The sequence below is a fragment of the Papio anubis genome, chromosome 3 (genome assembly GCF_008728515.1).
Source record: "Papio anubis isolate 15944 chromosome 3, Panubis1.0, whole genome shotgun sequence".
NCBI classification, from domain to species: Eukaryota; Metazoa; Chordata; class Mammalia; order Primates; family Cercopithecidae; genus Papio; species Papio anubis.
In genome coordinates, this window is record NC_044978.1 from 129,715,977 (window position 1) to 129,731,105 (window position 15,129).

Consider the following 15,129-nt stretch of genomic DNA (forward strand, 5'->3'; position numbering starts at 1 on the left):
TTAATCAATTCATCTTACAAATAACATAACTACATACAATGGTAAATCAGTCCAGGAAAAATTCAAGAATCCATGCAAGTATATTTTAAATGTAGGCAATCTTAAAAATAGTATAAAATTACCAGGGAGAGAATGTTGTCCTAGGGTAGATGGGAGCATGCTGCCATTTATAGAAGGGTAGTTTCTGGATGATAGAAAGCCATAGAAAGCAAAAAAGTTTAAGAGCAGAAACATTAACTTAGAGATGTGGGTGGAGCCAGACCACCTCGACCTTTTTCCTAAAGCAAATGAAAGCCGTGGAAGATTTTTAAGCAGGAAAGTAGCAACATCAAAGTGGTTTTTTTTTTTTTTTTTTTTTTTCTGAGACGGAATCTCGCTCCATCGCTCTGTCGCCCAGGCTGGAGGGCAGTGGCGAGATCTCGGCTCACTGCAAGCTCCGCCTCCCGGCTTCACGCCATTCTCCTGCCTCAGCCTCCAAAGTAGCTGGGACTACACGCGCCTGCCAGCCACTACGCCAGGCTAATTTTTTGTATTTTTTAGTAGAAACGGGGTTTCACCGTGTTAGCCAGGATGGTCTTGGCCTCCCAAAGTGCTGGGATTACAGGCGTGAGCCACCGTGCCTGGCCAAAGTTTTATTTCTAAAAACACTCCAGGTGCAATAAGAAAAATAAAAATGGATTGAAAGATGTTAGAATATTGTGGAGAATTCAGTGAAGGGGCATTTGAAAAGTTCAAGACGAGAGATAATAGTTGCCTGAAATTAGAGAGTGGTAGTAGTAGAGATACATAGTAGAGATAATGATTTATACATTTCTGGCTTTTGCAACTGAATAGAAGAGGGTGTCAGTCACTGAGCTGGGGGATACATAATGAGAGCCAGATTTACTTGCATTTTAATTTGACTAAGTTAAGTTTGAGATGACTTTGAAATACCCAAGTGGAAATGTCAAATAAGCTTTTGAATGTATCTGAAGCTCAAAGTGTCCTAGGTTAGAAATATTACTCTGATATTCATTGGCTTACAGTTGGTTATTGAAGTCATAGGCATGGATGAGATAGCCTGGAGAAAGAGAGTACTAGAGTCAGAAGAGAAGAAATTATTGGATAAATCTTTTTAAAAACTCTAATATTTAAAGGTCAATTAGAGTCAGCAAAAGAGATTCAGACAACAGAGAAATTAGGGAAAAACCTAGAGAAAACCAAGAAACGAGGAAAGAAGGTGCTTCAGGGAAAAAGTGGTCAATAGTGATGAACACTACCGGAAAGTCAAGTCACTGAAAAGTGAACATTATCAAACATGTAGGTTGTGAGAGTCATGTAAGTGGAATGCTGGGTGCATCAACCAGGCTGCAGCGGATACAGTGAGGAAATAGATTCAGTATAGACAATAGGCAAAGAAAAAAAAAATGGAATGATAGCAGGAAGTCAAAAGTAATTTTTTTAAATGGCACGGAATTTTAAATATATCTCAGCACTGAATGAAATGATCCACTAAAGAGAGAAATGTAAAGATAGAGAAAGGATAGCTGGGCGTGGTGGCTCATGCCTGTAATCCCAGCACTTTGGGAAGCCAAGGCGGGTGGATCACCTGAGGTCAGGAGTTCAAGACTAGCCTGGCCAACATGTTGAAACCCCGTCTCTACTAAAAATACAAAATTTAGCTGGGTGTGGTGGTGGGTGCCTGTAATCCCAGCTACTTAGGAGGCTGAGGCAGTGGAATTGCTTGAACCCAGGGGGCGGAGGTTGCAGTGAGCTGAGATTGCGCCATTACACTCCCACCTGGGTGACAAGAGCAAAACTCCATTTCAAAAAACAAAAAAAAAAAAAAAAAGAGAGAGAGAAAAGAGAAGAGTGAAGAGATAAGAGAAGGCTTATCACAACTTTGTCTAAGTCTCCCTTTTTTTCACTGCTATAAAATGGGGAAAAGAATAACTACATTGTAAGATTATACTAACAATTAAATAATATGGTGTGGGTAGAATGCTTGGCAAAATTTCTGGCACACAGAATGTGTTTAATAAATTGGTGCTTAAGATGAATCTAGCAGCTAACATATATATTAGTCTTATACATATTAGATGCTCAACAAGTATTCGTTAAATCTGGAGTGAATATGATTCTGGCACATAATTTTTGATTATTTGGAATATAAGAGTCTGATGCATCTTACTGTATTACTGAGTTATAGATACACCTTGGATATTCACTGATTATAATGATGATATATAATGTTTGCTATCCAATGATGTTGATGTGTTGAGTATTTGTGTTCACAGGGTGCTATTTTTCTGTCTGGAAATAAAGTTTTTGAGCATCCCTGCAATGAAGAGAACCCAGGGAAGTTCCTTTTTGAAGTAGTTCCAGGTAAGATATTTTTCGAGTCTGATTAAATTATTGTCATCCTGTGTTGGTAAAGGTGAAGATAGGTCAGACAGGTTTCATTCTTTTTTGAATCATGACTGAGAACCTTAATTTGAGGTTTGGTTAGTGTTGACACAGATAATAACTGCAGGTTTATATACTAGTACAAATGAATGCACTCACACACACATACTCTGACCATGTAACTACCGGATTTTCCTTTGTCCATGAGACTCCATAGTTGACCACAAGTCATGACACAGTATTTGTTCAGGACTCTTGAAGTGAATTTGATTTTATAGTGCGCTTGTGATATGAAATTTGACAAGGTGTTAGAGGTTGAATGCTTTGCCCAGTGGAGTCACTGACATATTTCCTCACAAAATTGCATCTTAAAGGAGATTTTGCTAAAAGCAAAGCAAAATAAAACAAAACAAAAACTCTTACTCCTTAATACTTGTAATACTGACCAAGTATTACAGTTCTGTACCTCAGCTTTGCTCCCAACCAGCCACTTCCACGTGTTTCACTGGTAAAGCTGAAGACAGCTCTGCCAAGACATCAAATCCTGCAGTTAAACTTTTGAAACATCCGTTCGTTTTTCCTAGTCATCTGTATTCATTTCTCTTAGTGTATCTGATCTTCACTAAAATCTTTGACTCACCCAGCAACAATTCCTCCAAGGGCATGATACCTACCTTTTTGATCAGTTCTTCAACCTTTCCTTGTCCCTCAATGTAAGAAAAAGGGAGGTAGGAATCTGGTTTTTATAGTATTGGCTCCAGCTGACCCAGTTTATGTAATATTGATATTGATTTGATCACGGTCTAGGGTTGGTGTGAATTTATTTGGGTAAGTAATATGGAGTTCTTATCAATAATGCTACCACAAAGCAGTCAATAAAATGTCTTTTTCCCATATTTATAAATGCTGGGAATCTAAAATGGAAAGGCGTATTTTCCCCTCGATGAAAACAGCTGTAGCACTAAGTTCATCTGGCTCATGATGGAATCCATGACTAAATGTTAATTAATGCCGCTGAAGTGCAGAAAGGTTAGTCAGATGCAATGTGTTATTTGTTTCCCTCCAGGGAGAACATATTGTAAGAAACCTGAATCTTATTTGCCTTATTAAAATCCTTTTATTCTTACTTCTTAGTGGAATACCCTGTATAGAACCAGATTCCAGATGTTACAAAGTCTTTGAAGTATCAGTAGAGGAAATTTCTTTTCCGATTTATTCTCAGACAATAGCTCATGTTGGCTTTTAAATCAGCATGGTATTGAACTGATGGTTGACTCTTTATCTCCAGTAATGCTAGAGGTCTACTTTTTCATTCAGTCTGCTAGCTGCAAGGAGGTTTCATCTTTGGGTGAAGAACTTCTCAAGTAATATAGATGGATATTTTCAATACTGTTTTAAAGAGAGCCATGTCTTCAAGACCAGGAAGTAATGGATAAAACCTCTTCTCCAACATTGCTATTCTAAATCATCCGTTTCACATGCAGTGCGTATGACATAATGGCTTTTGAAGAACAAAGTCTAAGAAGTTTAAGACTGTGTAATATGGAATCTGAAGGTTGTCCTTTCAAAAAAATTATAGGAAATTCAAGCTTGCTTCTGTAATTATGGAGATAAATATAATATGCAACTAGATCATTTGAAAAGATGCTTCCTGAATTATTAATACAGTATGTAATAGCTGCTAAATTAGGTTTTATAATTCTAAATCCTCTTATGGAGTGTGAAGAGAAGTGTTCCAAATGTGTCTTTGAAGACAGAGCTGGAAACACAAAGCACTACATTGAGAATCCAGTGTCTGTGCCATTCATCCTGGTCACCGGGGCTTTATTGGTGTGCCCTTGACATCAGGATGGCGTTTCCAGGCAAACGCTTCTGTACTTCTGTGATAACATGGGATCTGTATCAGATTACTTTCATCAATATTTGCATTATTGAGGTTATTCAGGGATAGCATAACAATTAATTTATCTTTGCAAATGGGAATGAGAAGATAATATTTTTCAGTTTTTCAGTTGTGTAATTGTTTAACATGAGAATTTGGGATGTTACAACAGAGTGTTTTTATTTGTCGGAATGCATAGGAGGCAGCAAGGATTGCAGAAATGTGGTTGGTAACGTGTATAGAACCCTCGGCAGGCTGTGGGCCTACCTGGCAGAAGATCCTCATAAAGCATATTTATTCTAGATTGGCTTTCTCTATAAAATTATTTCAATTGCCACTTCTGAAAATCTGTTATAAAGATGATGCTTACAAACCCAACAAGTGTCTGTCTTTATGGATAGCTAACTCAAGTCTAACTATTCTGAGTTTATCAGTGAGTAGGAGGAGATTACATGTTTTAACATATTTTAATCTCATCTGCCCGTAATAATTTCCAACAGAACTCACAAAAGTCTCTAGCAAGCTCTTTGCCATTATTCTAGCACTACATGCATACATACACATTTGTGTGTGTGTTACGAATATAGTTTATCCATATGTGCACTGTATGTCTTGATAATTTTTCCATACGTATCTATATATATGTAGAAATTTTTATTTTGTTTTATTTTTGCTTTTGCTTTATACTGAAATATCCTATGAAACCAAGGAAAATCATATAAAAATAATAAAACACAAGAATTTTCAATAAAATTGAGTGTCTCAGGTCTTTGTGTATTACTTATATTTGCTTACAAACTATATGTGTACGCATATTTTAGGCTTTTGTAAAACCCTATCTGAAAATAAATCCACTGTGTTTTAGGGTTGATTTCCTATAGATTCATTATCCTATGAAATGAATTATCTCTCTGAATAATGCCATGAGTTACAGATTTTTTGCTCCAAATTTGTCCTATTTCTCTACTTATTATTCAAAGGGATATCAGCCAAATTGGCAAATTTGAAGTCTTCTCTGTCAGACATGCCAAATTTTAGACTGAAGTGAACTTCTATGGCCAAAGTCCAAACTTTTGGGAAATGTGGTTGAGAAGGAAAGATTGGCAAATCTTTAACGAACGGTTCTTGAAGAAAGAACTTGCAGTTGGTTTCTGCTTCTCTAAATCTGTTCTAGTTGAGTTTTCCTTGAAATGTTTTAAAAAATAAAGAGTAATTATTGGAATAATGATGTAATAGCTTTCTTAGGAGAGAAGTTTCTCAGAGAAAAAAATACAATGACAAAGAAACAGACAAGAAATTGGCAAAATAAGACAAAGGAGGACTATAGGTACCTCCATATATTTAGAAACCACATCTTTCTTGCTTATTACTGTATACCGAACACCTGGGAATAGCATAATATAACACATGGTGCTAAACAAATATTTATTGAAGTGCATATATTTACCAGGCTTATGGAGAAATCTCAATCATATGAAACTGCCCCCACTCTGCTATGCTGAACTATTTCCTGTTGCATAAGACCTTTTCTCCCCTGTTGCAGCAAAGACCTCTTTGTCACTCTAGTGGCTAAAGTGGAGAGAAACTCCTTACATACTTCCTTTCCTACTTTTCTGCCTTCCTTTCTGATGATGAGACCTAGAGATGGATGGAAGAAGGTAGAGATCTTCCTACACAGTTGATATTGCTGACTGATCATTGACTGATCATTACAGACATTCCTCTCTAAAGGCTGAATCTTTCACAGGTGCATGTGTGGATTTTTCAGGGTCTCTGGAATTAGAAATCCACTTCACATGCTAGTGTTCTCCTGGCATTGGGATGGTCCTGTTGGATGGGATACAGCAAAAGGGCTCAAAGGCCAGCTGCTTGCTTTGTGTTTATTCAGCAACTAGGAAACTCATGTACCCTGGCCTGCAATGTAAGGGAAATGCAGGCTGTTCCACTGCTGCTGCCTCCTTTGTCTTGTCATTTTCTCCACGGGTTATCAGCTTCAGTGCCCAGCAAGGTCAGTGACTTGCCAAGCTTCAGAGGCCATCATGAGTCCTTGACTTAGAGAAGGAGTGGGTCACTGTTCTAACACACATCAAAATTTACCAGCAATACTCTTGTTCCGATAGTTGGGAGAATTCCTAGTCCTCCCCCTCAAAAAACAGTGTTGATTTTGAAAACTGCTTTCTCCAAGTAGCACTTCCTCATTTCTAGTTTCCCCTTCAAAGCAGTCAGGGCCATTTGGGTTCTCAGAAATGCAATGCTTTCTCTCAGTAAACCTGGCAGAGAAGTGGCTAGACGCAATTTCCATTGGTCTTTTCAACTTAGAATGTGGGGTTTTAGCCTCTTTTGGGGAGCAGGGGGTGGGACTTAGCTGCAATTCCAGGATAATGGGGATAAAATGTTTTATTTACCTCTATCTATAATCTTAGATTGGATTCCAGGAAACACACGCTGATGGAGAATGACATTAGATTGTCATGGGAAAGGTTCTGTGAAGATATTTTTTCTGCGAGGAAGTGAGGAAAGCAGGATGTGACAGGAGCACCTGCCCTGCAATGCCATAGCAGCTGAGGTCTTAGCTGATCCAGTGGGGTCCCCTGAGGCTGTGATCCCTCTCAAGATTTCTTCAAACTGAGGGGCTGGGGCTTTGTTTCCTGGTGCCAGCTAGTCATTGATTGGGAGCAGGGAGACAGATAAACTTGGGTGAAGCTGTTTCCTGCTCCGTTGTAGAACAATTCCCATGAGAATCTCTTTGTGCCTTCAGCAACCAATATACCAGTCTTTGGGATCTAGGCAGAATACTACAGTATCCATTATAATGTCTGTAGCCTTGTCAGTATCTAGACGTCTGAATTCCAGGCAATGTTCCAGGCTGTTTGCATATATCGCTTTATTTAATCCTTACTACAACTCAATAAGGCAGGTAATATCATTATCTTTATTCTACAAATGACAGAGGTGAGGCACAGAGAAGTAATTTGATCCAGGTTAGAAAGCTAACACTAGGCTGGGTGCGGTGGCTCATGTCTATAATCCCAGAATTTTGGGAGGCTGAGGCGGGTGGATCACCTGAGCTCAAGACTTGGACACCAGCCTGACCAAAATGGAGAAACCCCGTCTCTACTAAAAATACAAAATTAGCCGGGCGTGGTGATGTATGCCTGTAATCCCAGCTACTCAGGAGGCTGAGGCAGGAGAATCGCTTGAACCTGGCAGGCGGAGGTTGTTGTGAGCAGAGATCTCGCCATTGCACTCCAGCCTGGGTGACAGAGTAAGACTCCATCTCAATAAATAAAATAAAATAAAAAAGGTCTGGAGTCTATTTTCTAAAATATGAGCATGTGAAGTTATTTTTTGAACTGGAATGGATACACTGGTATCTTTCTAGACTCATTCATTAAGAATGAGAATTTTGGCACTTGATAAGGTAGGCATTTTGGTTTTTTAGCAGCTATTTATAATACAATATATAATACAAATAGGCACTAGACAGAGATGCCCACTTACAGTTCTTTTGAAAGCATGTTCTAAGGCCACAACAATCCCACCATGAAAAAGTGGGAGAGAAACAGACATTTTCCTGCAGTGATCTTCCTTATTATGAATAAAGGTAACAAAGGTGGATTCTACGGATGGAGTGCTCTCTTATAGACAACTGTTACGCTCTAGGATCCAATTCTCTTTCATTGCCGAGCACACATTGCTGAAATTGTTCAGCTTCTTCAAAAACTCCCCTCATATACTGGCCAAGTTATCACTCACTGTCTAACAACCAACCAAGACACCTGATATTAATCATATGCTGGGACTCAGTCCACCGACCAAGCAAAGATTCATCATGTCTTTCAAGGGCAATTGTCAATATTCCAGACCCTAAAAGGCCCATCTGACCCAGAGTCTAAAATCAATAATAGCTAAAACTAGGAGGTATACTTTCCTCTGCCTTCCTCCAGGGAAAGAAAAGAAGAGGTGAACACAAAAGTAGCCACAACTGTACTAATTATTTCCAATACCCTCAGACAATTCCATGTTACTTTTGTACATTTCAATTTTTAAAAAGTTTCCATTCTAATTATTTTTCCAGAAGGATTTCTTAGGAGATAGGTGAAAAGTTAGAGGACATGGGTGCCTAAAGAATCTAATAAATGCATTGATCCTTTTGCAAAAAAAAAAAAGGCACATACCTACCAAAACTGCACACACTTTTGAGGGCTTCAGAGATTCCCTAAAATGCAATCATTGACTGTAGGTTAAGAATAATCGTTTATACTGGGGACCAAATACTTTATTACCTCTATCTCTCTCACTCTTTTTTTTTTTTTTTTTTTTTTTTTGAGACGGAGTCTCGCTCAGCCACCCAGGCTGGAGTGCAGTGGCCGGATCTCAGCTCACTGCAAGCTCTGCCTCCCGGGTTCACGCCATTCTCCTGCCTCAGCCTCCCGAGTAGCTGGGACTACAGGCGCCCGCCACCTCGCCCGGCTAGTTTTCTGTATTTTTTAGTAGAGACGGGGTTTCACCGTGTCGGCCAGGATGGTCTCGATCTCCTGACCTCGTGATCCGCCCGTCTCGGCCTCCCAAAGTGCTGGGATTACAGGCTTGAGCCACCGCGCCCGGCCTCTCTCACTCTTTATCTATCTCTATTTTAGCTAATGTGTCTATGTTCCTATGCATTTATCTATGTATATGTATGCATAAACCATTATTTATAATTATCTGGTATACCAATCAGTTTTAGACTTTTACCTCTCTGATTCAGTTGTTCTTTCTCCTGTTTCTATGATTGTGTAACTCCACAGACCTATTTTGCACATTTGCAAAATAACTTTTCCTGGATGGAACATTCCATAGGTCTGGAGGCTGTAAAATTTTTAATTTAGTAAAACTTCAACCTACTTAGATGGTTACTGCAGCTGTGTTACATAATAGGCCAGCTGAGAAATAAATAGTTATGAGATAGATTTATGGATGTCTCTTTGAAAGAAAAAGTTTGGCCAATTTTTGAGTTTTTGGGATAATAATGTAACAACAGCAATAAAAGTTTACCATACATGTCTGCATTTGTGACTCCTTCTGGGTTGAATAAATAATGTCATTGGCTACATTAAGTTGCTGTCATTTGAAAATGTAAGCCTATATTTGACATATACTTTATATGAAAATGTAGGAATATTTTAATTGTGTTGTAGCATAAAGTTTAGTCATTTTCTTGTTCACCAGTTAAATATGCTGCTTAGGCATTTAATTTTACAACACTCGCTTATCTTAACTTTTTTTCCTTTTTGTGTTCTGTAAGTTAAAATCCATGCAATTACATTTGTTACCCTAAAGCAGTTGTGACAATCTCTTTTTTTGTCTGCCTAAGTCTGTAGGCAGCCCTGAAGCTTGTATATATTTTTTTGGTTTAGTTTTAATATGTGCAAATCATTTAGAGAATGTGAGTAGGAGTTGCTTATGGTATGAAAACATAATTCTATATACACAAGTAACTCTACATGAACTAAATAAAGGCATTGGTGAAAACAGCATGTATTAACTAACTACTATGTGTTCTTTTACTTAAAAAAAAGTTTTTGAGATTTTTGTTTCAAAATTCCCTTCCTACTTAAAATACATTAGAATATACACTTGAAAGAAACTATTAACATGGTACAAAGAACCATGTTAAAAAATGATTTAAATGTTTTTAATCCTTTGAAATTCTGGCGAATGTCATTTCAACCAACAGACATTTGGGGCATTTACGAACTGATGGACAGTGTGATCATATGATCCTCTCCCTGTGAAGTGTCCCTATGAGGAGTGTTCTCTCACAGTGTTGTTAGATGTGTTGATCCAGTCACCATCACTATTTGCTAGACCAGGGGCCAGCAAGCCTTTTCTGGAAAGATCCAGAGAGTAAATATTTTAGGCTTTTGTGACCATAAGGTTTCCACTACAATTGTTCAACTCTGCCATGGTAACATGACCAAATGGATGTGGCTGTATGTCGATAAAGGTTATTTATGGACACTGAAATGTGAATTGTATATACTTCACAAATATCAGAAATATTATTCTTTTTTTTTCCAACCACTTAAAAATGTTAAAAATAAACAGTGAACCAGATTTGGCCCATGGGCATAGTTTGCTGACCCCTGGACTAGATAAAAAAAGCAAACCTATGAAAAGGAAGCTGAAATACTGATATAAATCACTAATCCCCACTGGTGCCACCAGAGCCAGAATTAGAACTCTGAGACAGCCTGTCTCCCCAGGCCATGGCATTACCCATTGCCTCAAAATCATGATTCAGGAACTATTTGCCAATATTTTTATGTAGAAGTTCCGTCTCTGAATAATATCTATTCTTTAAATCACATTGAACTTAATAACAATACATTATTTGTGAGTAAAACAAACTTAAGCTTATCTTCTTAGAGGGGTAGTTTATTTCCTTACCACCCATTTATTAACATCTCCCGGCCCCAAACTCACCGGTTTTCTTTTACCATCAGTATAAGAAATGCTCCCATAATACTCATATTTAATGTTTACTGAAATATGTGTCAGGCCCTGTACTGATATATGTCAGGCATTATATACAATAACTCATGTAATATAACTGCGCACATACACACACACACACACACACACACACAGAGGGGCTGGGCATATATATATATATATATATATATATATATGAATGTGAATATATATATGAATGTGAATATATATAGGTATATATAGGTAAAGATATACCTACCACAAATGGGATTATGAGAAAAAAAATATATATATATATATAAAAATAAAAATGTAAAACAGTCGTACAAATTCACATTTTTGACAAGTGCTAAAGCCAGGCTTCACACCCATCTGAGCCCACAAAACCACCACATGTTACAACTTTCTTATACCAATAAGAATATGGATAGGTTTATTATCTACCCCACACTGATGCCAAATATCTAAGAATTAAGAGAAATAAGGATGACAAGAAGAAATGGGGTTATGGGTTTAAGAGTCAGTATACTCGGCACTTCATTCCTCTCTCCTCCATACTCACAGTCCTTGCATCATCTGTGTTCTCTTCCTTCCCTATTAGATTGGAAGCTCTTGAGAAGAGACACCATCTATCCCTACTGCCTAGCAGAGTGCTGTCATGTAGTATATGCTTAATGCATGTTTGTTGAATTAGTGAATAAATGAGACTGCAGTTTTATCATCTATGGATTGATCACATTGGATTAGTCAAAATTAGAGTTGTCTAGGTCTGAGTTATTTAACTTGATTATTGACCTTTTACCCAGTGCCTCCTGAGACTAGATCTTAGAGAAGTTCATTAACTTCTCAGATTCTACACTATTTTAAAAGTAGACAACATTATAGCTAGATAGGAGGAAAAAATTCTAGTGTTCTATACTACTGTAGGGTGACCATAGTTTGCAATAATGTATTATAGTGTCAAATAGCCAGATGGAGGATATTGGATGTTCCAAACACAAAGTAATGATAAATATTTGAGATACTGGATATGCAAATTATCCTGATTAACCGCTATACATTATATATATTTTACAACATCACTAAGTACCCCATGAATATGTACAATTATTATGTGTCAATTTTTTAAATAAAAGAGAGTAGTACTCTCCTCATTCTTGAGTCCTTCATTAATACACCAATAGTGTCTTTCATTACTCTGAAAACAGAAACATTTATAAAGAAGTTGTTGCTGAAATAAATGTGATCTTTCCCATTGTTCTTTGTGACATGGCTTTAATTATGCATTCTCAGGCCATTTGTGTTCACCTGCTTCTTTTATCCAATAATTGAAAAAGGCTTTGCAATCTGATCATGCTATGAAAATAGCAAAGTACTAAACAAATGTTGGCTGCTGTTATTACAAAGAGTTTGTCCAGGCAGGTCTGTGGTAGGACTTCTTTGAGCCACAGAACGAGTGTGTTTGGGTGACTCGATGGCCACTGGAGAGAACAACCAATAGGTTAGGAATGATGTCAGAATGAGAAAGGGGAATCATACTTCACAGGAAAAGAAATAGATGAGCAAAAGGAAAATGAGTGTGCAGCAGAACAGCTGCTGATAATTAAGAGTGAGAGATAAGCTTGTAGCCAGCAGAGCAATGGCATATCACTGAGACCTGTGCCAACTCTCAGGGAACCAAGGAAGGTTTTTTCTTTTCTTTTTTAATAGAAAACTGAGATGAAGTGGTCCTGAATGTTTCAAAAGATAAAACCTCAAGGACCATCTGCAGGCCAATAATGCATCCCTGAGACTGTCAGGCTTCCTGGCTTTAAAATGGACCTTATCTTTATTTGCCTATTCATTTGTGGGTTCATTTAGGCCATGCTAATCAAATACTTATATTTCAAACATAGGATTAATAAGCAAAAATTCAAACTTTTTTTTTTTTTTTTTTTTGAGATGGAGTTTCACTCTTGTTGCCCAGACTGGAGTGCAATGGCGTGATCTTGGCTCACCACAACCTCTGCCTCCCGGGTTCAAGTGATTCTCCTACCTCAACCTCCCGAGTAGCTGGGATTACAGACATGTGCCACCATGCCTGGCTAATTTTTTTTTTTTTTTTTTTTAGTAGAGTATTTATTTTTCTCCATGTTGGTCGGGCTGGTCTCGAACTCCCAACCTCAGATGATGCACCCGCCTTGGCTGCCCAAAGTGCTGGAATTACAGGCATGAGCCACCGTGCCTAACCTCAAACTTCTATATTACATTCAAATTGCATCAACCAGCTATGATCTTATAGGCCTCACCAACTTTTTTTGTTTGTTTTTTTTGTTTGTTTGGTTGGTTTTCTGAGACAGAGTCTCGCTCTGTCACCCAGGCTGGAGTGCAGTGGCGCGATCACTGCTCACTTCAAGCTCCGTCTCCCGGGTTCATGCCATTCTCCTGCCTCAGCCTCCCAAGTAGCTGGGACTACAGGCGCCCGCCACGACACCTGGCTAATTTTTTATGTTCTTAGCAGAGACAGGGTCTCACCATGTTAGCCAGGGTGGTCTCGATCTCCTGACCTTGTGATCCACCCGCCTCATGATCCACCCGCCTCGGCCTCCCAAAGTGCTGTGATTACAGGCGTGAGCCACCGTGCCCAGCCTAAGCCTCACCAACTTTGTAGGACAGTCCCTACACTGTTAATATGAAGGGACAATGGTTTAAGGACTCTCTGGTCCCATATGGAAAGTTTCTCTATGAACTTCTGCTTCATCAGCACTGTTTTTAAAATAAAATTTTCTGTGCCTTTCACAAGAAAGGGGAGTGAGTAGAAAGAATCTTTAGTGTGTTTATTGGCTGTCTAGGGTTTCCACAACAAGTACTACAGCTGGGTGACATAAGCAACAGAAATGTATTTTCTCAGAATTCTAGAGGCTAGAAGTTCAAGCTCAAGGTGTCAGCTGGGTTGGTTTCTTCTGAGGGCTCTCTCCTTGGATCATCTCCTTCTCCCTGTGTCTTCACACGGTCTTCCCTCAGTGCCCTTCTGTGTCCTAATTTCTTCTTCTTGTAAGGACATCAGTTATATAGGATTAGGGCCACCCTCATCAGTTCATTTTAAAGTAATTACCTCTTTAAAGACCCTGTCTCCAAATGGGGTCACATTCTGAGGTATTGGGGGTTCAGAGCTCCTTGTCTGTATTTTGGGGAAACACAAGTAAGCCCATATCAGAATAAAAAAGGAAATGAGACTTTACTGTTCTTCTAAAGGCTTCTCTATTTTAGGGGACAAACTTGCCCTCATGTTTCTGACTGACTGCTGGAGCTCCACCCTACTCCTCAAAGAAGCAGAAATCCAGACCTTGCTATATGTTCACCACACTATAATCCAGAACTCTACTTATTCCTTCCACAAATATTTAAAAAGCTGAGTGATTTAGCAACCAAAGCATTAACTAAAAACACAGGAAATAAAAATGAAGGCTGTCCAGGGAAAGAACAAATATTGTATATCTAGCTATTTTCCTGAAAATTGACCTTGGATTTAAAACTCTCCTTAATTTTACTCTTAGAGTTTTGTTGTTTTGCTTTTATCACTTTGCCCAAAGGATATAGATTAGACATCTAGCCTTAGTGCTGTTGTTACTGTCTTTATTTGTCTATTTTTTTTTTTAAGTGAAGGCTAATTTTATTTGAGGACAAACTTCTCTCTAAAAGTGGTACACTAATGCTTTAAATACTACTGTTATGCGTCTAGACAGAGGCAGAAAGCCAAAGGCAGCACTTGATACATCTTACCCAGTTGTCCAAGCTTTCTGTAGTGAATTACCAACTTGTCATTTAGGACACACAGGAGCAAGGGGTGTCAAGACAGGCAATTAAGGCTTCTGGAAAACGATTAGTACAGGGGCATGACATAATTCAGGGATTTTTTTTTTTCAACAATCACATTGTCCTTCTCATGACTCATTATTTCTGATGTGTCACTTGCTTACCGGAATCACAGTGGAGATAATGACAGAACTGTGCTTAGGGGCTATTTGGCTCTAATCTCTGGGCTGTGATTTGTCATAATGGGTTCTTTGATTGAAAGACAAGTAACTCATTCCACTTTAGATATAATTGATGCAAATCAGTTATTATTTAAGTAGTTGGTTTGTTTTGCATTTTATTTTTGATCATCCTGTCTCCCACACATAGCCTTCCTTACCGCCAACTTAATTTAATGGATATTCCCCTAATTTCCTAATACCAAGTATACAAAATTACTACAGAGTAACTGCCCCCTTTCCTTCCTAAATCCAGTTTTTCATCTGTCTTTGAATTCCTTCCACTCCCACCTTTTCAGGAACCATAATCTATTGATTGTACTGTTTTTTATCTTGTTATATAACTTTGGCTCCTATAGTGTATTCTCATAG

General features: G+C 38.3%; 1 protein-coding gene across 5 annotated transcripts in view; it reads left to right on the forward strand.

The window, feature by feature from the left end:
- ARHGAP24 (Rho GTPase activating protein 24) overlaps positions 1 to 15,129 on the forward strand; it is a 527,106-nt gene that overhangs the window by 238,836 nt on the left and 273,141 nt on the right. For all 5 annotated transcript variants that reach the window (XM_017959307.2, XM_031664078.1, XM_021939110.2 and 2 more), the window contains exon 3: positions 2,277 to 2,364. In XM_017959307.2, the coding sequence (XP_017814796.1) occupies positions 2,277 to 2,364 (88 nt within the window). The remainder of the gene's footprint in view (positions 1 to 2,276; positions 2,365 to 15,129) is intronic.